At 48.2% G+C, this 26253-nt stretch overlaps 1 protein-coding gene across 1 annotated transcript in view; it reads left to right on the top strand.

The window, feature by feature from the left end:
* Positions 1-25866, top strand: part of clpb (ClpB family mitochondrial disaggregase) — a 34618-nt gene extending 8752 nt beyond the window's left edge. Inside the window, exons 4-16 of the mRNA XM_064301712.1 lie at positions 251-354; positions 2094-2222; positions 7049-7146; positions 9046-9160; positions 17149-17226; positions 18992-19047; positions 19136-19180; positions 19993-20154; positions 21870-22026; positions 22423-22496; positions 22602-22721; positions 24333-24437; positions 24855-25866. Coding sequence (XP_064157782.1) covers positions 251-354; positions 2094-2222; positions 7049-7146; positions 9046-9160; positions 17149-17226; positions 18992-19047; positions 19136-19180; positions 19993-20154; positions 21870-22026; positions 22423-22496; positions 22602-22721; positions 24333-24437; positions 24855-25079 — 1468 coding nt within the window. The 3' untranslated portion in view covers positions 25080-25866. The remainder of the gene's footprint in view (positions 1-250; positions 355-2093; positions 2223-7048; positions 7147-9045; positions 9161-17148; positions 17227-18991; positions 19048-19135; positions 19181-19992; positions 20155-21869; positions 22027-22422; positions 22497-22601; positions 22722-24332; positions 24438-24854) is intronic.
* The last annotated feature ends 387 nt before the right edge of the window (positions 25867-26253 follow it).

Below are 26253 nucleotides of genomic sequence, written 5' to 3'. Positions count from 1 at the left end.
TCCCAGCTACAGCTTTTAGTTATTGTTCAATGTCAGTTTTTGCTATTGTTGTAGTGTGACAATCTCTGTTTGTTAGACTTCGAGCAATTGCCATTTTTGTTTTTCCAGTTATTGCCACCTCCTTGTGACTAGGGGCTTCATGCTGATAATAACTGGCTGGCTTAGTCTCCGTAGCTGATTGCTTCAGTCAGGCATGTTAGAGCCTCCATTTTGAGAATAAAGAGCATTTCTGCTGCTCTCTACTGCACAGTGTGGTTAAAGCCCTCCTGGGAGCCGGCGCTGACCCCAACCTGGGAGACAACTTCAGCAGTGTGTACGACACGTCCAGAGAGATGGGCATCCATTCCCTGGAAGGTAACTGTGTGTGTGTGTGTGCGTGTGTGCGTGCGCACGCATGGGTGTGTGTGCGTGTGAGATTGAGAGCATATGTGTGTGTTTAAAATTTTGGTGACGATTTGTGTTTGATTTATAATGTGGGTGTGTGTTTATGACAATGAAAATGAGTGTTTGTGTGCAAGAATGAGTGCATGTGTCTTGTGTTTTAAGGACATGTGTCAGAGAATATCAGTGTGTGTGTGTGTGTGTGTGTGTGAGAGAGGGAGAGAGGGAGAGAGAGAGAGAGAGAAGGAAAGGAAACGAAAGGAAAGGGAAGGTGGGGAGAATATAATGACCACACAGATAATACTACAGCTGGAAGCTATTTTGACGTTTTTGTTCTTATGAAAATCGAAGCAAATAAGATTTCCGAGTATTGCGTAGGAACCTCCCTGACCACGGCTTGAACAATAATACCTTCCTTAAAAGGGCCGCAGTACTTCTAACCGTCCAGCGGCCTTGGCCCGTTAAAACATGCTCGGATAGCCAAAAGACACACGCTGACTGTCTGCTTGCCCCTGACAATGGCAGCGATGATGACAAGCGGTTGAGGGTCGCACCCCCTTGCTGAAAGAAATGATCTTAATTCTCTGATGCCCCGCGCCATCCGTCTTGTGTCCCGACTGGACGTGGCCGTTGATATGTGCCGATGGTGGCGGAAACGCGCTTGCAGGTGACAGGACCCCCTGCCTGTCTGCAGTGCTGGGGAAGCGCCGCTGCGTTGCGTTATTATTAGATGTATAAATTTCAACAAAGACAGTAAGATTATACGCCACCGCTCCCCCACCCTCCGTCTTATTTGCATATATGTAAGCGTTTCATTTGGCCCCTTGTATTTATTTTTCATAACCGCAAACCCAACAATATAAAAGCTGCAGTGGAAGCCGTGGAAACGGGCTCGGCTGGAGACATATTTATATATGATATGTATATTACAGACATTTATATTGTTGGCAGTTTTTTGGGTCGTCTGGGAGGGAGATTTCCCAGACGCGGGCTGATGGATGGGGCCTGCTTCTCCCTGTGACGTTTTATTGAGTTTGCCATGATTATCCAGCTCTCAGACATTTGTTACAGATGACGACTAGGCCTGTCAAGAACACAGTGCCAGGGGAGTGCGTGTGTGTTTGTGTGTGTGTGTGTGTGTGTGTGTGTGTGTGCGTGCATGTGCGTGCGTGCGTGCGTGTGTGTGTATGTGTGTGTGTTTGCGTGTGTGTTTGTGTGTGTGTGCGTGTGTATGTGTGTGATTGTGTGTGTGAATGTGTGTGCATGTGCGTGCATGCGTGCGTGTGTGTGCGCGTGTGTGTGCGTGTTGCTTGCATGTGCGTGTGTGCATGTGTGTGCGTGAGCTTGCATGTGTGTGGGTGAGAGAGAGAGAGAGGCAGTGTTTTCTGTTTGTGTGCTGCTGTGAGAGTTATTGATGTGTGCTCAAGTTTGTTTTATGTGTGTGTGCAGTGTTTGGCATGGACAAACTGTACCCATTATTTAAACAATATCGTATTTATATTCATATCTGCAGCAAGAAATGTGCTCATTTCCTCCCTGGCCTGTTCGTGCACAGATGGACATTAAGTGCCTCTTATCTTTCATGTTCTGTCTATCTTACCCTCTGTTTCTTTTCCCCTCGTTCTTCATCCGTTCTCCGTCTCCTTTCTTCTTCTCTCGCTCTTCCCTCCCCTTTGCGTTGTTTCACTCTCTCTCTCTCTGGTGTTTCTCAGTGCTGGTGATGAGGGAGGACGAGTTTAATAACCGGCTGAGCAGCCGGGCCAGTTTCCGCGGCTGCACCGCGCTGCATTACGCCGTCCTGGCCGACGACCTGCACAGCGCCCGCATGCTGCTGGAGGCAGGTGGGTACCGCCCGCCAGTCACCGGGTCACATGTCACAGAGGCTCCGCCCACCCCACCTGCGACAGTACCCTCCAACGCCCTGCGAGAGAGGCAGAGAGTATCACTAACAGGCTCCTAACCTAGCTTTCTGCCAACTGTGAGTTTTCACCGTACTGTAGTTCTCCTGAACGCAGCTGTCCAGCGTGTGACCTGTGTGAGCCTGGATGGCCCATAGGGTCTGAGCATATCAGCCCCATCCGGAAGTGTGAAACAAAATGCCGTCCTATCGATTACCAGGCCGTGCACAGAAGCATCAGATAAGCATTTTAAAAGTGTTCCGTCCAAGCTAGAGCTGGATATGACCTGCAAACTTCTGTTTTCAGGGCGTAGACCACAATGCAATATAATCTCCGTTTGGTTTCATTCCGCTGTTCTCATACATGTGTAGCTAGGCCGCATAGGAGGTTGTGTATTTTTTATGTAAAACGCTAAAAATGGTTCCTGGTATTGTAAATGGCTTAAAAAATGCTAATTTAAGTTCTATTGATTTTATTTTCTGTAAAATTATATCAAGATAATAAAAAATCAATATGAATCCAAGCCAATATGCATTTGCATCTCTTAAAAGATGGCTTTTTTAATATTTTAAAAGCGGGGTAAAATAATGGAAATTTGGAATTTTTAAAATCTCTAGAAGAAAAATTCCATATGGTAATTTTCTGCCATCTTACCTACTGAAAGCATGGGATAAACATCTCTTACATAGCTTAAATCATGGAGGAAATGCACGCATGCGCTCACACACACTTACACGCACACACACACACACACACACACGTACATACATATAGATCTAGTGGTACCTGGCCCTTTCTGTGTGGAGTGGAGTTTTCAGGTTCTCCCTGTGCAGGTTTCCTCCAGGTACCCCTCCCACAGTCCAAAGACATGCAGGTTAGGCTACTTGAAGGGAATTAACTGGGTGTTGCTGTAAATGAGCATGTGTGCTCAGTCAACCAACCCTGTATAAATAAAGGTTAACTAAAAAAATTGAATATATACAGTATATATGCACATATTTTCTATTTTTTAAATATGCAATATATTATATTATATTATATATATATATGTGTGTGTGTGTGTGTAGAATGTAGATGCACAAACACGAAGATGCACACTGTTCTCCTGGACATCTTGACTACTCCCTGGAATTCTTTTGTCCAGGAGCAGCCTTCCCCCCGAGCACCGGTGTGGGCACCTGCCATTGACTCAGCCCCTCTAGCTCTCCTCAGGGCAAGCTCTGCTGTCCCTGCTCAGTGGCGCGTACTTCTTAAACAAGTGCCTGTAATCACCGTTTGTGGCGTAGGCCCACGTGCGGCTGCTAGTTGACCCATCACCCCTGCGCGGGGTGTACTCTGTGGGTTACTTGACCCTTTGACAGGAACCTTGTGTGTGTGTGTGTGTGTGTCTCTGTGTGACGAGTGTGTGTTTCTGTGTGTGCGTGGGTCTGTGTTTCTCTGTGTCTCTGTGTCTCTGTGTGTATGTGTGTTTGTGTGTCTGTGTGTGTGTGTGTGTATGTGTGTTTGTCTGTGTGTCTGTGTGTTTGTCTGTGTCTGTGTGTGTGTGTGTGTATGTGTGTTTGTCTGTGTCTGTGTCTGTGTGTGTGTGTGTGTGTGTGTGTGTGTGTCTCTGTGTGTGTGTCTGTGTGTGTGTGTGTGTGTCTGTGTGTGTGTGTGTGTGTGTGTGTGTGTCTGTGTCTGTGTGTGTGTGTGTGTGTGTGCGTGTTTTTCTTCTCCGCCTCTGCAGAATGGAGATGTGATTTCTATGGTATGAGAGTTTTATGAAGCCCCAGCTCCCGTGTCACTGTGCTTGTGGCGGAGGTGGGAGCAGGACTGTAGTAATTAAGAGAGCGCTGATCTGCGCTGTGTTTAATGGGACTGGGCTGCCACGCCTTTTATTTCAACCTGCGTCTAAAACAAGGACGCAGCTCGACAGCGGGGGGCAGATCGCCGGGGACATCGGGGGCGAGACAGGCGCCTGTGTCACCTAGCATCAGCGTTACGTTTGGGGCAAAAGAAATCTAATATCATCTGTGTGGCAGAGCCTTGCGCATATTCATCCGGCCATGTCCCTTTAAGTTGATGTATAAAGAGTGTCTTAAGTGACGGGCAGCCGAGTTTCACTTGCAGTCCCAGCGAGGACGTTCCTCTAGCACCAGATGCATTTTTAAAATTAAAAACGGGCAAAAAATGTTTGCTTTGTTTTAACGTGCGGCAATCACATTATGAGGAGGAAGTCATTATACAGAAAACCCTGGGCTCTGCGGTCTCGCTGCTGCGACGCAGACAGCGGAGCGTCGGGGGCTGTTATTAAGTGCATGCATCAGGCCAGTGAATAATCCCCGCGTATTCCATCTGGAACGAGCGCCACGGCAAGCCGCGATGCGCGCTCGCGTTCCCCGCGCGCACGTTTGGAGTACTCCCAGATTCGTCTTGATATTAATGCCTGAATTCCCCCAAAGAGACGGCGCGAGGGCTCGCCTCGTTTTTTCGCTTGGAATAACTGAACGCTGAAAGCGTGCGGGCGCTTGCTCCACAAAATGTTGCGGTACCTTTTTTTTTTATTAAACTAAATACCTTTCCTCGTGCGTGCGGCGTAACCCTGATGCTGTAGACGTAGCGCGGGTGTGATATGGGACATCCCTGAACATTGATTGCGGGAGAAAACGAGCGGCTTCCCGCGGTGTGAAAACGCTGGCGAGGTGTCCCTGCCTCAACAGAACTCAGCCATCACGGTCTTATTTTCAATAAAGCACATTAGACGCAACATACATCTCTGTCCCTTACAGTCAATAAAGACAGTCCTGGAGATAAATGGTCAGGCTGACCATCCAAGACCTTGCGATTCTATAGCCATAAAGGGAAGTTTAATAAAAATGTGAAAAATTGGGCGCTGTCATGGTTTTGAACTTTGTTTTGCGATGGGCTGGGAGGGGGTCCGCTTATTTCCCCGGTGAATGACCCCCTGCTCTGGACTGCTCTTTGGGCTCCGGTGGGCCAGAGGCACTGGCCTCCATTCATCATCCGCCCGGGCAGCCACGCGCCGGAACTGGCCCTCCAGCTCTCCCTGCCCGGGGAGGCGGTCAGCTGGGGCCCCGGGCCCCCGACAGGCCGTGGGAGGTGACTAATTGTCCGGGCTTTGCCCCCAGTCCGAGAGGTCACGCCCTCCCTCAGCAGGTACCAGCAGCTTCCAGGTCCTGCCAGCTGCCTATGGGCTTCACTGTGGAGAGAGTCAGGCAGGGAGTGTGTGTGTGTGTGTGCTTGTGTGTGTGTCCATGTATGTGTGCGTGTGTGCATGTATGTGTGTGTGTTTGTGTACGTGTGTGTGTGTACGCGTGTGTGTGCATGTGTGTGTGTGTGTGTGTGTGTCATAGATAGGTAGGGGGATTAGCTTTGATCCCTTATAAAGTATCTGTGCCCAGAGGGTACAGGGCTCTGATATTAAAGGCCTAAATGATGCTATTTATTATGTTGGAAGGAGAAGGGGAGAGGGAAGTAAGTGGGCAGTCTGGCAGGTCGGCAGTCGGGGGCAGGTGGGTGAGTTGGGGGGAGGGGGGGAGGGGAGGGCTGGAATGGTGTTTTCTTTATTGCTTTTTCTCTTAATGTCCCTCTGCTATCGATTTGGATTCATACAGGGGAAATTTAGGGTTTTATCAATAATCACAGCAATTAGTCCCTCGATCGCTCCAAGCGGCACTAAACTCCAATGTTCCATTGATCCTGGCACAATGCTGGCCATCGACTGGGGGGCCAGAGAAATGTGTTCACTTGTGAGTATCCCTTTGGCTTCGGGTTAGCTGCGGGTTAGCGCTGGTTAGCACAGTTGTAGGTGTTTTCTTTGCTCAGGCTAGCACAGATTACATGGTTGAGATCTCAGGTTAGATGTTGGTTAGTGAAGATTAGCAGAGTTTAGTTTTTCCCCCGTGTTAGCTGCACATACCACCACAAATTAGCTGGCTGTTAGCATGAGTTTGGTATACTGTATGTCAATGCAGATTTGCTTCAATTAGCTAAAGCTAAATTACCATGTTGCAGTGCACTGGAGCCCCCACAAATCTGTCAAAAAAGAATATTTTCCTGAATTAGGACATTTAAATTTTTTTAGTTATGGGTTTTACCCCAGGTCATTTTTGCTGGATTCTCTAGTTGATGAATATTAACTTGTGACATGTATTTTTGTTTACCATCTGCATTAATCATAATTAGTTTGTGTGCATTAGTATGAAATTTGTGTTGTATCAGACACAAGTTGTGTTGTATCCGATATTGCCTCCTGTACAATATAATATAGAATCGGTATGTCATTCCTGAGTAATTCCAGTGAATGGATCCATGTGGAAACGGTGTCCGTGGCCGCCACGTTAGTCAGTACACATGTCACTCAGAAGTGCTGCATCGGCACGCGTGTGTTAAAAGTGGGGGTCACAGGGCGGACGTGTGTGCTAAACACCACAGTGACACAGCCGCACGTGAACACGGGCCAGTCCTTTGAGGGGAAAAAAATGAAAAGCTTTGTTTTTCTCTTTGAATGGGCAGCTATTAAGGATTCATCACGCAAGAAAAACAGAAGTTTGCTGGTCAATCGGCGCATTGTCAGACGCGTCGGGGATGCAACCTCGGGCGCGGAAGTGCTGGGGAGGCTCTCCGAGCCCCCGCTCAAGGGTCAAACTGCATTTTTGTTCAGGCATCAAAAGACGGGGGGTGTTTCTGTGACTCGCTGACCCTGCCCCCATCCCCCAGTGGCGAGCTTGCCTCCTCTTTAACCTTTGACCCATCCTTTCTGTGTCCAGGTGCCAACCCCCTGCAGCCCAATTCTATGGGGCACAAGCCAGTGGCATATGCCAAGGAGGGAGAGCTCTACACTCTACTGAAGGACTGGGAAGGCAAGGTAGGCCTCAAGCCTCATTAGCATATTGAAATTTGCATTCACATCCCTTTTCTCTGAAGAACTGGAAATGGGTAACCTGTGTTGGCCAAATGTGGGGTAGAGTCGGTTACTATCGCTAAGTAACTGCGTTGCTTCTCTCAGCATCTGCAAAATATTCTGGATGATGTGCGGGAAAAGATCTCTGAAGAGAGAATGAAACAAACTGCCAGCACTGGTCATGCTTCAGCTCTACAGCTTCAGTAACACAGCTTCACCTGTCATAGACTTTTCTGAGGTTGTTTCCAAACATCAAGTCTTGTAGAGCCAAACTCAAAACCCTGCAGAGATACAGTAGTAGCATGGAAAGAAAAGAACGCCATGTTACTGAGGGTTTTGGTCCAGTTTGCTCCTCTGTGCGAGCGGCTACATGTTCATTTGTAAAGACACTGAGTCATGGAAGTCCAGCCAAGTGTGCAGGGCATAAAATGGCCCCCTGAGCTCAACTAGGCGCACAACCCCCTCGGGTAAAGGCAGGTGCAGAACAGGTTAAAGAAGCACAGGTGAATATCTCTTAAGACGGAAGACCGTGTTAATCCTCTCTTGTTCTCCGAGAAGCCCCTTTGAGTTTGTGTGACGCCATGGAAAGCTGGTGAAGTGGAACGTGCCCTGCGGTCAGAAACGTAAGGATGAGAGCACAGGCCCCATGTCGTCTGGTCAGTGAGAGAGATCCCATCTGCCCAGAGGAAGAGAGACGGATGAAAACACAGAGCCAGGGGAAGACAGGAAGAAAAACAGAAGAAAAAAGAGCAGAGGAGGAAAACCAGAGTGAGGCCAGAAATGAGAGGAGCCCAGAGGAAAACGAGCGAAAGATGGGGGAGAGATAGATAGAGCATCAAGTGGGGGACAGTGGAAATAAAGAGGAGAGAAAGAAAAGCAAGAAGAAAAACTGGCAAGGAAACAAGGGGAAATTGGAAATGGGGAATTTAAGGGGACAGAGGGGAGAGAAATTAGATGCTTGTCAAACACTTAAATGATTAAGGGACTATATGGGTCAAACTGATGGGATGCATTTCCATGATTTGATGTGGAAGTGGAACTTGATCAGAACATTTGCCAAGGCCTGAAATTGGAAATGACTTGACAGATTTATACAGTTGACTTGAACTGGGAAAACTCTTTGGTAAATGACAAAACTTCAACGTAGCTAATGTTTATATATACTAATTTCAACATGGTACTATGCCCAAACAAAACTAGAGTGTTGGAAATGGAGAGGGGTGAGTTTTTCAGTCTGCTTTCAACGCTAGCTCTCCCAGTTCCCTGAAAAGTTTTTTGGGCCCTGAGGCAGGGAGAGAGACAATGCTGGGGTGACGGTGTGGGGGAGGGGGTGGTTGCCATGGTGGGTCGCTCTCCCAATCCGCAGTGACCCCCTCTGGGGCTCGACGGGGAAGCATTATTGCCTAAGATGAAGCAGGACGCTGGATGGATGGGTCCTGCAGGGGAGAGACGAATGGCAGCATTACAAAATTACATTTCCAGCCAATTAATCGTCTTATTTCTGTCAGAGGCGGGATCCTAGCAGGGCGAAGCGTGCGCAGCAGCCCTGCCCGAGAGGAGCTTCCCAGGAGCGGAGCTTTATTTTTGCCATTTTTCTTACTTTTCCAGTGCGCCTGCTCTCAGCCCTGACACGAGGTGCAGACGGGGGGCTGGGGGGGATGGGGGTTTTAGAGGTTTCAGTGAAGTGGGGAGGGGTGGGGGGGGCAGCCAAGTTTGATTCAAACAGATGAACATCATCATCATCATTATCATCATGAGCGCACTTTGAGGTCTCTGGACTTTCTTTATATTTGGCTTTGATTACAAAGTTGTCTTCTCTGCCCCCCCTACCCCCTCCTCCTCCCCTCCCTCCCCCCTCACCAGTTCCAGGAGGCGCAGCAGCGGCGGGAGGCGGAGGAGAGGAGGCGCTTCCCGCTGGAGCGGCGGCTGCGGGAGCACATCATCGGCCAGGAGGGCGCCATCAACATCGTGGCCTCAGGTACCCGGCCCACCCCACCCAGGACCCCCCAAAGTCCTCACTTTGACTGAAACACCAGTACAGAGTCCAGACCCCCCAAAGTCCTCACTTTGACTGAAACACCAGTACAGAGTCCAGACCCCCAAAGTCCTCACTTTGACTGAAACACCAGTACAGAGTCCAGACCCCCAAAGTCCTCACTTTGACTGAAACACCAGTACAGAGTCCAGACCCCCCAAGTCCTCACTTTGACTGAAACACCAGTACAGAGTCCAGACCCCCAATGTCCTCACTTTGACTGAAACACCAGTACAGAGTCCAGACCCCCAAAGTCCTCACTTTGACTGAAACACCAGTACAGAGTCCAGACCCCCAAAGTCCTCACTTTGACTGAAACACCAGTACAGAGTCCAGACCCCCAAAGTCCTCACTTTGACTGAAACACCAGTACAGAGTCCAGACCCCCAATGTCCTCACTTTGGACTGAAACACCAGTCAGTCCACCCCCCAATCCTCCTTGACTTGAAACACCGTACGAGAGTAGACCCCAGTCTGCACGTGCTGAACACAGTACAGGCCAGACCCCAACAGTCCTCAGTGACCGACACCCCAGACAGGTCCACCCCAAAGTCCTCACTTTGACTGAAACACCAGTACAGAGTCCAGACCCCCAAAGTCCTCACTTTGACTGAAACACCAGTACAGAGTCCAGACCCCCCAAAGTCCTCACTTTGACTGAAACACCAGTACAGAGTCCAGACCCCCCAATGTCCTCACTTTGACTGAAACACCAGTACAGAGTCCAGACCCCCCAATGTCCTCACTTCCACAACCCGCTGTGAGGGGCCTTCACGAAAGAAGAGAGAGAGCTGGAGCATTAGCCAAAAGCGGCGGCGGGTGGAGTACAAATATGGGGAGAGAGGGATGAAGAAGGATAGAGGCAGGGAGTGAGGGACGAAGACGGATAGAGGGGGTGGGAGAGAGGTGTGAAGGATTGAAGAGCAGCAGCTCGGAGGGAGGGGAAACGGGGAAATGGGGAGGGGGGCAGGCTCGTCGTGCGCTCCCTCACGCTCGTCTCCGTCTTATCACCGTTCATCCATCTTGGCCTTTAGTCCGTGGGGGCCGGCAGGCTCTCCCCGCGCGAGACTGACTCACTCGCGATGGCCTGAGGCTCAGCCAGCCTGCCGCTCGCTCACAGATCACATCCTCCACACACACTCCACCTCCGCTCAGCCTCCGCTCAGCCTCCGCCAGTCACCGCGCCATAAAGCACTTCTACATTGATTTCTGTCTCCATTTTGTGTTTTTGCGTGCTCATATTTAGTTCTTTAGCTTCTTTATTTATTTATTTTTGATTTTGACATGCTCAAATGGTGTATTTGAGTGTATCAAATTCAAAATGAGCCTGTTTTGCTTTTGTTGTGTTTTTTGTTTGTCCTTGTCCTTGAGTAAGTCATGTGATGCTCTGTATATTGATTCTCCTGGGGTTCAATTCCCTGTGTGGAGTTGGTTCATTTAATTTTGGATGCTGGGTTTAGTTGGGCTTTCACAGAAATTATGTTGACTGCGTCTGTGTGCACCTGTGTGTGTGTGTGTGTGTGTGAGAGAGACGACAGTACATCTCCACCGAAAACAACATAAAGACTCCTTTTGTTTCAGTATCGGTGGTTTTACACTGCAGGCTTTCCGGTTGGTGTCTTCTGCATTGTCCCATACGCGTCCGTGTTTTCCGCTCGTCCTGCTGGCTGAGCGCTGTCCCTCAGCTTCACCTTCCTCTCCGCCGCTCCTCCCTCTTTCTCGCTCCGTCTGCCCCCGGCTGCCTGGGACGGGTGGTGTCTGCGGGCAGGCGGTGGAAGTTAATTGGTTAATTGTGATTAATGGGCCCTCCACGGGAGTGACACAGGTGGTAGCTTCTGCGTGCGCTACAGCTGGCTGCTGCAGTGGGGCTGCGAGCCGGCGCGTAATCCGATTACAGAAATGGAGCTCCCTCGCTCTCTCCCTCTCTCCTTCACTCCGTCCCTCCCTCTGTTTTCCCCCCTTCCTCTGCGCTTCTCACCTTGCGCCACGGCGCCGTCTCTCCAGTGCGTTTACTTTGGGGACGGAGGAGTTTTATGGGGAGACGGGGATTGAGAATGAAAGAGCTGGCGGGGAGAGATGGGGAGAGGCTCCCTCTGCTTACATATGAGTGTTTGCCTTTATTCTTCCACTCGGGGTGGCCTCATTACCCAGAGGCCTGTGCTCGGAGCGCCAGTGCCTCGCCCTCTCTGATTGGCAGAATGGTAATGTCTTTACTCTTACTGTCAGGCTTTGTGTTTGGTTTGTAGGGTATACAGATCAGTCAAAGCCTCTGACTGTAGACACCAGAAGGGTGACATTTAGCTGTCAGTAGGTTGCGAGAGGAGGACAATTACAAGCACCGAGTTAGACAGCCCCTGGGATCCTTTCAATGGGGATCTGGTGCTGCCACATAGGCTTAAGGCTTACAGCCACATTCTCTGATTTGTGGAATAAGGCTACGTAAGAAGGCTACGGACTCCATGTTAAATAGAAAATTCTGAACCAGCGACCGAATATTCTATCACTGGAACTCAATAACCGGTTAATTCTGGAACTGCTTACCTCCTTCATTGTCTGCAGAACCGAAGTGGATTTAATTGAACCAGGAAGGAAGGCGGTGTTCAATCTGCGACCTGACTCTCTCTGCCCACGTGCAGTTCCTTCCTGGTGATCCACAGTCCATAATTGCCTTGCTTTTGAATCCTCATTCAATCACCATTGCTGCCACTGGAAAGGAAGCTTTTGTCTTTTTGTTTTTTATTCGCACATAATTTGGTAAGGGAAAGAGAACCTCAGCAGAACACATCATTCTGCCAGAGAAACATTTGCCTGTTGTCTGATGAGTCCCCAGATATAGAAAAGCTGATATAGAACACAGCAATGTACAGGCCAATAAATAAAATATATTAAATTGAGGAACAGCAAGACTGTTTATCGATTGGTTGCCCTCAGCTTGTATCTCGTTGAGAAAATGTGCGGAGTCCCTGCTGTGTTGCGATCGGTAGTTTTGTGCCGTGTTCAGTAGTGCTGTACTGCGTTTGTGTTGAGTCACTGAACGCGGTGCGGTTTGCGGTGCGTCTCCGTGCCACTCCAAGGCATTTCAGCTTTAAGGAGCACTCTAAAAAGGAATCAATTTGCATCTACTGTCATTTAACATCAAGGTCCAAATGGAGTTTAGAGTTAATGTGATGCAACGGCTTCAGTGTTACGCATCTTAAAATTCAACCCGTCTTACGAGGCGTATCAAGTGTGTGGCGCTTAAAATGTTATTGATAAATATATTGTGTGTCCAACCTCTTCTGCTGCCTTCATCGAGTGTGGTTTTCTGAGCCGTATGCTAGCCCTGCAGTAACGGACTCTGAACACAAACGTTAAGTCTGTACGACAACAGGCAAACTCCGACATCCTGGTCAGAACAAGCACAAGAGACAGATTGTCAGCGGGTGTGCTTCTGTAACTGCACTGCTGGGTAATTCCTTCTAAGTAATAGCAGAATTATACCGCCATTTAGTCCCAGCTCAGGGTTTTCCAGCGCTGATTAAAAATATTTGTTTGGATTAATATTTGAATAACAGGCCTTATCTCTGTGCTTTGTTTGTGGCTGATTGCCCCTTGTGGAAGCCACTAGGGGGACTCTAGTGGCAGGGCGCTGGAGAAATGCTGTTGGGGGCGGGGTGGGGTGGGTGGTGGTGTTTGGTGACTGAATCGACACCACTGCTGAAGGTCCCAGTAGGAGCGGAGGAGAGGGTGAGAGTGTGGGAGAGGGAGAGGGGAGCGGGCCAGCTCGCAAACTGATTTGATAAATGGCCAGTTATTGCCATCGCAAATTGTCCGAAACCAATTTCAGCCACATCACTTGAGCCGATAAAGGCAGAGCTTATTGATTCCTGTAAAGTAATACAGTGAATATATCAGCTGGGTCTACGGCATGATCAACGGTACCTTTTACAAGCGTCAGGGAGCGCAGGGCAAGAGAGAGAGAGCGAGCGAGAAAGAGAGGGAGAGAGAGACGGAGTGAGGGAGAGATTGAGAGAGAGCGAGAGCGCATGACACGGAGACAGCCATTAAATGCCACCACGAGGATCTCCACCATCCTTAATGCCCCCTCTGAGCTTCGCTTTGATCAATTCTTATCCGTCTGTTCCACTGTGTGCCCACTTTATACGGGTTGCACACCGCACTGTCATTGTGTCACCAGGCCTTTCGGGTTTGTGTCCTCCAGACATCCGTCTTCTTCTCTGTAAGACACATTGAGTGCGGAAAGGGGGAGCCGTTGATTTTGGCCTTCAAACAGGTTGGTTGGTCCCCCTGCCCAACCCCCCGCCCACATCGCCGGCTGTGTGCCTCCAGACAGACGGGAAAGGCCTGATTGATCTTCATTTACCTTGCAGGGGCTAAAAGTTATTGAAGACTGTTATCCTGTTCTAATGTTATTAAGTGTCCTTTGCCCCAGGAGAGGCAAATTGAGTTTAGATAGACAGAGGTAGGGGTGGGGATATAAGTATATGTGGTGTGTGTGTGTGCGTGTGTGTGTGTGTGTGTGACCTCAGAGAGAGTGAGAGAAAGTGGGGGGAGTAGAATAAGATCCTCTGAACCATAAAGCTGCACAGTTCAAATACACATTATCTCCTTCTTCCTATGTGCTTAGACTCTCTCAGTGATTCTGCTCTGCCGGGTGGTCATTTGGTAGAGAAACATGCGAAAGCCTGTTCTTCCCGGTCTGTTTAACGGAGGAACCGGTGGAGACTTTTGCTTTTGTAAGTCTGTGTTACGCCACACAATGCAGTGATGGCCGTTTATCCATCTACTAACAACGGTCTAAGATGAGAGGATATTCCCATTGTCCCTTAAAGGACAATATTCATTGACAGACAGAATCTTACAGCAGCAAGGTGTCCAATAGTGGACCTTTACACAATGTTATTTATTCACTTCTCTCTTGCCCTTATTTGGATTGACTAGCACTACTTCTGGATCTCGGTCATTCCATTGGCCATTGAACTGCCTGTGTATTGGAGCAAGTTCGGGAAAAAGAACCTTTCTCAGGGGGACGACAGAGGTCCTGAGATTTGACCCCAGAGCCCTCAGGTCCAGCGAGCGGCCTAACCATGGCTTCACATGGCTGCTGAGAGGGTCACGTGACTCTGCGTAGTGGAGTACCGATCTGCAGCGCGCCATGGAGGAGCGCCAGCCGCGCACCGTATTTCTCCTGAGCGTACCGCCGGAGGCTTCCCAGCATGCCCTCCTGGGGTTAGCCGCCGTACCGCATAAATAACAACAGAAAAGTTACGCTCAGCCCCGCAGCATCAGGAGAAAAATATTGCCGTCCACCGTCTGCAAAGTCGCTCTTGGCGTCATAGGATTCATCTTTATGACAAATTTCACAGAGGCAGAAGAGGGAGCCCCCCCCCCCCACCACCACCCCCCCCAGTCTCATTTTTTCCTGTTTCTGTCTCTGTTGTCCTTTGCGCGTACTCTCTGCTCACTGTGCCGTGCCTTTCCTTTCCGTAGTCCAGAAGCGCTCTGTCCTCTACGTGGTGTCTTCTCGTTGTCATGGCAGAGTCTGTGCGCGTCAGCTGCGAGGGGGGGGGGGGGGGCTCTCTCTCTCTGACCTGTGTTTCAGATGAAGGGTTCTGTGCTCTCTGGGTGTGGCTCTCCGAGTCGCTGCTGTCAATCAACCTGCAGGTCTCCCTTGTCGGGCTACAAATGTTTTTATTACCGGTGAAACTGTTCACAGCATTATGTGATTTCTCACACTTTTTGCAGTTATTAGTTCAAATCTGAGACCACACCCTAAATGAGTAAATTCTTAATACGTGTGTCACTTCCTCTCTGTAGTGTTGCTTTGTTGCCCTCAAATTTTTTTTTGAAACCTGTTGTGGACCCTTTTCTATTACCCCTGGCCACATATGCATGGTTCAAACGTGAGCATTGTTTGACTACGTTCACACATTTGAATGAATATTTAGAATATTTTATGCATTTTGAATTACTTCAGATGTCCACCTGCTCATAGGTCAGTCACCAGCAGTGCAGTTTGCAAGCTTTGCTTTTAAGTTATCATTTGTAATTTACCACTATATAATATTGATGTATGTTGATAATCTTGGATAAGATAGCCTTGCAGTGTATAAGTATGCTTGATGTATGCAAATGATTGATATGTGCAAATAAATTAGCGCCAAAGTAATTATTGTAACAGCAATATTTAGTCTGTTAAGGCACCTGCACAGTTGTGCAATGCTTAAGTGAAAGTATAGAATCTACTGAGGCCACTAACAGATAAAGACTGTATCCGGCCACTTAGTTTTATTCATGACGGACTCCCACGGATAGACTCCCTGGGGATTCTCCTCAGGGGGTCAGGGGGGCTTAACTGCAGGCGCTAAGGCTAGCTGGGTAATTTACGACAAAAGCCCTCTGCCTCACTGATAGGTTGATGGATACTCTGCGCGTGAGGGACAGGGTCTAGCACTATGGCCTTCCCAGTGGAAGTGTAGATCTCCTGCAGCTGTTGTTGAGCACCAGACTGTCTCACTGAGTGGATGTTGCCCGTTACGTCTTCCTCTCTGTGGGTGTTTGTTAGTGTGGTTGGAGTGAGTGGGCTAGTGTGCGTTCTCTCTCAGTGTGGGCGGTGTGTGGCTCTCTCTCTAGTGTGCGGTTTGTGTGCAGGCTGGCTCTCTCATGTGCGGTTGGTTCCAGTGTGCGGTTGTGGCTCTCTCAGGTGCGTGTGGCTCTCTCAGTGTGGTTGTGGCTCTCTCAGTGTGCGGTTGTGGCTCTCTCTCAGTGTGCGGTTGTGGCTCTCTCAGTGTGCGGTTGTGGCTCTCTCTCAGTGTGCGGTTGTGGCTCTCTCAGTGTGCGGTTGTGGCTCTCTCAGCGTGCGGTTGTGGCTCTCTCTCAGTGTGCGGTTGTGGCTCTCTCTCTGTGCGGCTGTGGCTCTCTCTCAGTGTGCGGCTGTGGCTCTCTCTCAGCGTGCGGCTGTGGCTCTCTCTCAGTGTGCGGCTGTGGCTCTCTCTCAGTGTGCGGTTGTGGCTCTCTCTCAGTGTGCGGTTGTGGCTCTCTCAGCGTGCGGCTGTGGCTCTCTCAGCGTGCGGCTGTGGCTCTCTCAGTGTGCGGCTGTGGCTCATTCGGTTCGGGGCTCTGCTCGAGCCGTGTTCCCGTGCCGCTGTGTTGATGGCGCAGAGCTGTGTCCCGGGGCTCTGACAGGCCCTGTCAGGGCCTCACCGGCGCCCCTGTCCCTCACCGCCTTTACAGTCAAATGGCCGCCGCCGCCAGTGTGAAGAGTTATTTCGAGACGCAGCGGTTATATATAGAAAATGTGACGGCTTTTAGATGTCATATCTTTCGCAGGGTACCCGGTCCAAATTGCCTTCACTTCCCATTACACAAACTGACTGTTTTTCTTTGGGGGGGGGGGGGGGGGAATAAATATATGAACTTCTCGGTTTCTTGGCAGCCATGCAGGCTTAAGTGCCCCTGATTTTATTTCTCTTTTGTTTCTGCTTTTCCCCCCACCAGCAGCTCGCCTCCACCACATTACCCCCCAGTCCCCGCCCCAAAGCCACCCCCCCTACCTCCTCAGCCCCTCAGCACCCTGCTCTGCTTGCTCTTTTTTTCCCCTCCTGAGCCAGTTGCCGGGGCAACACGGCGTTATCCGAACCCTCTTCCCCGGGCTTCTCTCCTGGATCCATGCTAACCTGATTTGGTTTCTCCAGCGCCGGGCTGGCTAATGGAATTAGAGCGGGCTAATGGTTGGGATGACGGAGAGAGGAGGCTGCAAGCAGTCAGAACATCGTGTAGAGCCAGCGATAATTATCCACTCCCCTGTGTCATTGATGTATTCTGCTGTAGAGGTCCTTTTCCCCCTTCTTCTCCACCTGCTCTTTCTGACTCTCTCCTCTCTCTCCATCTCTCTGTTTTTTTGTTTTGCGTGATTCATTTCTCCCGGGCAGCCATCCGGAGGAAGGAGAACGGCTGGTACGATGAAGAACACCCCCTGGTCTTCCTCTTCCTGGGATCCTCCGGAATCGGTAACTGGCTCGTCCGCTAATGGGCTCTGTCTGTGGCATGGCCTGTGCTTTACTCTCGCATCGTCTACTCCGAAGGTCCTGCGCCGTCCTGGGGAAAGGCTGCTCTTGATGCAAAGAGCGAGGTCCCCAAGTCATGTGCTATCAATGATCCACATATGAGCCAAACATTGCATTGCAATGTAGCCCAATCATCTTACCTTATTCAAACGAGTGATTGACAGCTTATGATAGATCCTCTCATCATGGGTTTCACTAAGTGTCCATGCACGGCCCAGCTCGTCTAATCCAAGGCTCCGCTAGTCAAATTCAAGGCATTCTCATAAATCAACATGCCTGAATTCCCCCAGCCAGCCTCATGTTCTCATTGGTGCGCTGTCTCCGCACTGTAATCTGTAGAGTGCAAACAGCGAACAGCAAGCTCAACCCCACCTACCATTAGGCCCAAGACAGCCAGGAGCCATTTCTGAGCCTGGATGGCTAATAGGGCTGGCAGTGGCTGATGTTCTGGTGCACTCCCTGCACGGGGTCATAGACCGTAATGGGCCCTGCCTGCCACCCTCTTCCTTTAATGGCGGGTGATGGAGTGCGGAGGCGGTGGTCTCTGATACGGAAGCCCCAGCCCGCTGGCGTCAGGCCGGACGGTCCCACCACCAAGGCTCCCAGCCAGTGTAAAAACGGGGAAGACCCCTGGACCCCGCAGGAAGCGGGCGCGGGGGGGGGGGGGGGGGCTCACGCGCCCCTGTAGCCCGGCAGAGTAATGAGCTGACAGGAGCGTGGCGCAGATGAATCGCCCCGCTCCCTGTTCTGCGGGGGAGGGGGGCTGGGGGTAAACGCCCCCTGCCCGTTAAGTTGTTTGTTTGTGCGATAAAGCCAGCAGATTTATGGAGATTGCCAGAGCTCGCATATTCCTCTAGCCTGCAGCACTGTGTGACACTCACTCTTCCAGGGAACATGAATATTTAACAGGGCTGCAACAAGTCCCGCTCTTTCCTTATATGTATATTAAAATTTATAAGAGGAATATTTTACATTTAGTGCTGCACCATGCTGGCAGGGAACTGACAGGCGGTTCTGCCAGACCCAGAACAGACTCCCCATACCAGGAGGACCCAGTAACCGGGAAAGCCCTGAATCTTAGTTTTATAGCCTTCTTTCCAAAAACACCTGCCTCTTTCCAAAAAGAGTAGAACCAAATGGAACCAAATGGGATGTGAAACCAGAAGTAGTGTACACCGTCACATCTTATCACCAGGTGATCTGCTCAGTCACAACATTGAACAGTAAAAAATGAATGAATTAATTAAATATCCTGCCAGTATTATTTGTGGCTATCAGAGGAGGAAATGAACAGCAATTGGCCAAACTTAGATGTGATTCAGTTGAGGTACCAGACCCATTCAGCAAAGTTTTGAGACAGGAGTGCTACACAATTAACCCTACTGCCTCACCTGAGGTAACTCAGGTGATGTTACAGAACTTATCTGGTGGAGAGAGTGTGTATGTGTGTATACAGCAGGGAACCTGGTTAGGCCTCTTTATTACCATTCGGATTTAGGTAATTTATTAAGCATCAGAAACCAAGTTGATATTGAGAGACAAAGATGACTATAAGTAAGTGATTGCTTTTCTTTATGTATGTGTGTTTACTGGAAGATCAATTCTCCAAGACATGTTTGGCAGCTTTAAAGCAAATCTCTTTGCCGTTGTCAAGGGTCTTCCATTAGGCACTGAAGTATTCACTACATACTTTCATTTTTTTCTGCAGGAAAAACAGAACTGGCCAAGCAAGTGGCCCGATACATGCACAAGGATGTTAAAAAGGTACGCCCTCATTTTGAGTCTGATACACAGTGCCCTGTAAAGTTTGGCTTTGTTCCAGAACTGATGACTTTGGCCTTTGTGTTTACAGGGATTCATACGTGTGGACATGTCAGAATTTCAAGAAAAACATGAGGTATGAACCCTGAGCGTTGGCAGCAGGGATGGGGAGTTCCATTCCTGGAGGGCTGGCATGGGGGGTATTGTTGTCAACACTTTCCCTGGTCCAATTAGCCAGCACACCAGTGCTGGATTGACCTTAGATTAGACCACAGTTAAATGTTTCAAATAGGGACCTAAGTAGAGTCCTAAGATGCCATTCACAAGCTCATCAAGAAACGTAGCAAAAACGTCAATAAATAAAATCATTGCACTAATATAATAAAGAGCAGAAGTTGGCATACATTTCATAAACGGATACAGCCCTCTTTACTCACCCCTGATTCAGAGGAATACTCTACTTACAGTATAAGAGCCCTTAACAGATACACTAGCCGGCTTTACTTGCAAAGGTGATGTCTGGTTTGCTGTCATAAACCATTTAACCCAATTCTAACTAATCTTTCTCCGTTATTTTCTTTTTTCTTCTTGCTAATACCTGTGCGATTTCTCATTTCTCCCTAATTATTCCATTCTTCAATCTCTCTTCTCTTCTTTTTTCCCTGCTCTATCCCTGTTTCCACCCCTTTCTCACTTCAACTCTTCCTCTGTCTCTTTCCACATTTCCTTTCCTCTCTGTCTCTGGCTCTCTCTCCATCTTTCCATAATTATATTTCCTCTCCCTTTCTCTGGAAATATCTCTCCTTTCCCCTGACTTCCTCTATCTCTGTCTCTGTCCTTCAATCACTCACTTTCTCCACATTGCCCCCCCTGCTCTCTCCCTCTCTCCCCTCATCCCTCCCTCCATCTTGCCCTTCCCATATCCCCCTCTGGCTGATTCTCCATCAGGTGGCAAAGTTCATAGGCTCCCCACCAGGGTATGTGGGTCATGAGGAGGGGGGTCAGCTGACCAAGCAGCTGAAGCAGTGCCCCAATGCAGTGGTGCTGTTTGATGAGGTGGACAAGGCTCACCCTGATGTGCTCACCATAATGCTGCAGCTCTTTGATGAGGTGAGGGGCAAGATTCCACAGTAGCACATCACTGGTCTTAGCTGATATGCCAAAGCTATCTGTAGTGTGAAGCTGCTTGGATAACTTCTTACGATTACGGCTATGGTTAACGTGTAAACACTTTCACCTCTTACAGCTTTGTAGCTCAATATGTCATGCTTGGTCAAGGTGTAGTACCCTGTTCAACTTGGGGTGTTTTGAATGGCAGACGTAATGTATTTGATTTGCCTTTTTACTGACCTTGAATGAATTCTGAGTGTGCACAATGCCTAGCAACCAGTTAGTACTTTTTTGGTGATAGATGATTTCTAGCGAAACCAGCCTATTGCTTCACCCCGTACCCAGTTACGTAGCCAACTAATACTGTACCGTATTTGGATGTAATGTGTGTGCATGTGTGTCGGTCCACCTGACAGTAATTACACGCATAATGGAATGTTAATTTAAATCATTCGATCAGTCTCTATAGTTACTACAATTTCCCTTCATTGATTACCCTTTAAATCTTTTTTTAATAAAACAGCGTAGCAAGAAATACATTTGCTTTGCTTAATACTATGTTGTCACCAAGTGGCAACTGAAGCAACAAATGTGATCCAGCAAAGCTTTGAAAATTGGAATGAGTTTGTGTTTATTGTCATGATAAAGGTAGTACTACAGTATTTAGCCATGTTACGTATTTTCATATGCAGTGTTCATGCGTTAATTTTGCTAGCACTAGATGGCTGCCTGAACATAATGCATAATGAATATATTTATGCACAATTTCCACCAAAATGACAATTATGTTCGAGACAATATCACAAGCAAAATGAAAGCACATCACAATAAGATTTTATTGCATTGTTTGCCGCAATGCAAACTAATCTCATCGGTGTGCCTGTGGAGCTTTTTCTGTACAGATTAATTTAGTTGTTAACATTACTCAGCGATGTGGGGATAATGCACTGTACTGTGCTACATAATGGTGTAGCTTTAATGAACATTTTGAACGTGATTTTCCAGGGAGTTAGTGTTAACATGCAATGTACACAACTTGCTAAACTTGGGTGGCAGGTTTTGCCTTCTAGTTCAAATTTACCACTTCTCATTTTAAAAACATTTCTTTTTTTTCAAACAAGTCTTCTGCTGGAGATGGCAGTACTATCCCAATAACCCTGCTCGTGAAGGATTGATATCACCGCTGCATTGTCTAAAGGTTGCATGTGCGTGTGTAAGGATCTTAAAAATCCCCTGGCAACGGAAAATCAATAGCGAAGGGAGCGGTTGGAGGAGCTGATAGACAGGGCCTTGGCTCTCCACCAATCACGGGCCATCAGGGGGCTCATCTCCGGGAGCGGCGACTGAAGGCACCGTTTCAGCACGGCGCGGAGCTTTATGGACAGCAGGCAATGCTGTCTCCGGGACTCTTAAACTCAGCTTAAAATGTGCTGTCAGATATACTGCGCCGTCTGCGTCCCTGCCGTGAGCACTAAAGCTTCACTGGCATTCAGCAGCTTTCAGTCGAGTTTAGAACTCAACGTTGGCAGTTGCCAAACTTGTATTTGAGATATTGAAGGTGCACGTGTGCGTGCGCGTCCCGTATGGGTGTTGAATGCGCGCGTGTGAATGTATTATGCGTGCATTCATATTGTTGCACATGCATTTTGGAGATGTGAAAATGTGTGAATGTGGAAAGAGAGCTCGTTGGTGATGGGCTGTGTCTGATCGCGCAGGGGAGACTCACAGACGGGAAGGGCAAGACCATCGAGTGCAAAGACGCCATCTTCATCATGACGTCCAACGTGGCCAGCGATGAAATTGCCCAGCGTGCACTGCAGCTCCGCGAGGAGGCGCAGGAGCTGAGCCGGAGACGACTGGCGGAGAACCTGAGTGAGCTGAGAGCGGGAGACATAAAAGAGCATAAACTCTATTTACTGTAGTCCACAATTAGCTTTGAATAGTTATCTGCACTTATACACACACACACTAGCAAACACACACACACACACACACACACACACTCACAAACACACACACACACACACACACACACACAAGGCAGCCGTATTTGGAACTCATCTTCCACGTCTGCTGCTAGCTGTTTTTTAGCCAGTCTTCTGAAAGCTTACAGTCCCTCTTGCCTCTGTAAGGCTGCCGCTTGTTGTTAACGGCATTTTGCATTCAACATTATTGTTGCATGAAATCATTCTGTTTGTAGCACCCCCACACTCATCATTCCCACTGTATATCAGAGCTGATGTCTCCATTGGGTTCCCTTTTATGCAGACGAGGTGCAGAAAAGTGATAAGATCACCATATCCAAGCAATTCAAGGACGACGTAATCCGGCCCATTCTAAAGGTATCTCTACTCTCAGTGTACAGCTGTGTACCAGCTCACAAAATGGTTCCCTTACTTGGTTGGGCCAGTGGTACTTAAGTGGAACTATCTGTTCTGTGTTCTAAGGCTCAGTTCAGGAGGGACGAGTTTCTCGGACGGATCAACGAGATTGTTTACTTCCTGCCTTTTTGTCACTCTGAGCTCATCCAGCTGGTGAGCAAGGAGCTAAACTTCTGGGCCAAGAAGGTAGGGCATGGTGCAGATTTCTCATAGTTAAATCATCCATGTTGATTCTTGGACAACATCCTTACCCAGGGTTACTTTTAGGCTACTTCTCTTTGCTGACTTAACAGGCCTTGCCTGTGGGTGCAATGTATTTTTATGCATTGTTAAACAACAAATCAAAAAATACACATTTTTATTTTACGTTTATTATTTCACAAGAAGACAAGAAATGGATATCAGTGGAAAACAAATACAGTGAGAGGGAAAGAAGGGCACTTAATTGGTCCAAGTTGTGAGAATTAATCCTGCAACAGATTCCAAAAGAAAATAGCACAAAGAAATGAATAGTCAAAAAAACAACAGTGGACACTGCCTGTTGTTCTTAAGAGAGTTCAGACGACTGAGGGTTTGAAAAAAATGAGGGCTGGGGAAATAGCTAAACAGACAGGCATAAATTGTAGATGCATATAGCAAAAATGCGCAGCTGCAGTTGCCGTTTGGTGTTGGTGGGGGGGGGGGCTCTGTCCTCGGCTCCCCTCCCTCCGCGGAGAGAGACCAGCGCGCGTTCAGATCACCCCGTCGTCCGCCACCGCGCCGGCCCCGCGCTGAATGGCGCTGACATTAGGGCCTGCTGCGCGGAACACATTCAGATCAATAACGGATCGCCCGCTCCCACCGCCTGATCTAATTAGAGAACTTAACATCTGGGCCTTTCATAAATATTTAAATATTAATGCAATTGCGCTTTTTTTGCGAGGCTGCCCTGTCTTGGGAGCTCATTGACAATCGCCAGAGTGGTCATGTGTGTTCACGGCGCTGTTGATGCGCCCGGGAGATGACTTATCTGTGTATGCGGCTCTCTGGGTTTGACTCTGTTGTACTGGCACTGCAGGAAACGAACCGTTTCACCACAGTGAGCCAAATCTGGGGCTAGTTAGCGATAGCCGTGGGAAAATAGCCAACTTGTCATGTCAAAACACATTAAATGACGTCGCTGGTTAATTTCAATCTTTTCTTGTGTCCACCACAGTACTGAACATTAATGTTGTGTTATTCTCAGCACAACTTTAATGTTTCTGTTGGCCTTTTCCTGACACCCTTTATTGTGCTGTATTTGATGAAGTCAATCGTATGATATGCATTAGGCAGGAAAGGTCACATTTATATTTTGAGAAAATCTATGAACTGAAAATTGATTTGTCTAATAAAACAATGCTTAATTATGTACAATTTGTTATTTATACTGTTGACGCTGTATTAAGAACGTTCAATATCTATACCTGGAGCTATAGCTGTACAGGACATTTGTAATCATGTACTTTGTATACAGGAAGTGTGAAACGTATTTCCAGACTGAGAAGATTTAACAAAATGAATTACACATTTTACATTTATATAAGTTTAATCAGAGCATTCTTTTACAGTGTGGGAAGAGCAGTTTGACTGTGTGTGCGTGTGTGTGTTTGTGTGCGCGTCCTTGCATGTGCGTGTGTGTTTGCGTTTGTGTGTGTCAGTTTGTACGTGTGTTCGTGCATGCATGCGTGTGTGTGATTGTGTTTGTGTGTGCGCGCACGTGTGTGTATGTCTGTGTCTCACCATCTTTCCTTTTCCCCACTGCCACCCACCCCCCAGGCTAAGCAGAGGCACAACATCACCCTTCTGTGGGACAGTCCTGTGCTGGACCTCCTTGCCAAAGGTTACAACCTGCACTACGGAGCGCGCTCCATCAAACACGAGGTACAGCACAGGGAGGCTGCATTTGGAAAATCAATGTTTATATAAGCGTTCTTTCCTATCGCTATAATTTTAATTATTTTTTTCATATTTTGGCTAACCTCCACTCGGAGTCAGCTCATTGTTCTGAAAGTTGATTTTGCCAGCACCGCACATGGTATTATAGGTGGATATATCTAACTATATAACCACATATAGCATGATCTTTGGGCCACTTGAAGTGGTGAAGCTGATTGGCTGTCACTGAGGCAGTGAAAGAGTAGTGCATCCTGAACAGCTAATTGTTTGGTTGATTGTTATGGGTGGATCAGCATGTGCTGGACCAGCTGATTGGATGACTGACCCCATTGCACATGTGGGGCTTTATGTGCTGAGCCAAATGATTGGTTGATTGATTTGTTTCTTGTCCCTGCTGCGCAGGTGGAGCGGTGTGTGGTAAATCAGCTGGCTGCAGCTTACGAGCAGGAGCTGCTCCCTAAGGGGTGCACCCTGCGCCTCTCTGTGGACGGGGGGGCTGAAGTCGAGGGCCAGGATGGCCAGGGGGGGCCCAGCCTGCGCTTGGACATAGTGGGAGCGGACAGCTCGTCCCGAAAGCTGGACATTCGGCCCCCGCTGAACCCGGAAGAGATGGCGTACTTTCACTGAGCTCATGGAGGTGCACCGCGAGTGGGGCGTTCCCACAGGCCCAACAGCCTCTGATGCACCTCAGCGTGTCCTGCCTTCCACAGGACAGTAACACACACAGTGTTAGTTGCCGTTTTTACAAAGGAAGGCAGGACCGAAGAGCCTCTCTCTCACACACACACACACACACGCACACACTACATGCATAAACACGTTCATCAGTGGCTGGCATGTCCCATCTCAGTGTAGTGTCACCAGTGGAGACTGTCCATCATCCCTGATGCCATGTAACCAGTGTCTGGAGAAACAAATTGAACAGAATAATAATTGTTGTGCTTTGGTGTGTAGAGAAAGTAGAAATGTGTGTATATATATTATATAGACATACAGTATCTAGAAGTGAAAATTGAATGCAGTAGTATTAGTGTCATTAGCCTCAGAGGAGCTAAAGCTAATGTTGTATGGAGTCACAGCAGATTTTGTCTACACACCAGTAGTACTGACCAATGATGAAGAAGATATATATATAGTTTATGTAACGTAGTTCCTGGAGGATAAATACTTGATGAGTAAAATATTTGCTTACTTCTGTGTCTAATAAATGCTATAAAATTATACAGCTATATTTCTGTTGTGCATTGAGATGTACAGACAATAAAAGTGTAAACAAGATATAATGTAAAATTACAGATAATTATACTTGTGCACTTAAATGTGCTCTTTGCATGTTAAGCATGGAAAAAAATCCATGTTGTAGAAATATCCATCCACAAATAAAATTGTCAAATAAACCACCTGAGATACTGAAGATGTTTGGGCCAATATATGTTTGTCTTTTCATTGTCCAAAAATTATTTTTAAAGTAATGCCGCCAAGATGTTCATGATTTAAACATTTTTGATTAGTATGGGCTTCCGTCTTTCTTTTTTTTTTTAAACTGCCTGCCAAGTTAAATGATTTCAGTTGGACTTCATTGTGTACTAGAAATCGTTGAAATGACCGGAAGGTGTCATGTTGTGATTGTGTCTGAGTATTTTGATGAATCCAGATGGCTGCCGAGCAGAAGCGAAACGCGAGGCAGGAATGCTGGAGAGAATGTGGGCCGTGTGTTCAGGGTTGGGGGTGGAGTTGGAGGAGGGGGCGGGAATGCGGAAGGAACATCCACTCTTTCTCCGGATCATTCCATAGATATGTA

This window comes from Anguilla rostrata, chromosome 12 (genome assembly GCF_018555375.3).
Source record: "Anguilla rostrata isolate EN2019 chromosome 12, ASM1855537v3, whole genome shotgun sequence".
Taxonomy (NCBI): Eukaryota; Metazoa; Chordata; class Actinopteri; order Anguilliformes; family Anguillidae; genus Anguilla; species Anguilla rostrata.
This window is presented reverse-complemented; position numbering and strand designations above follow the sequence as displayed.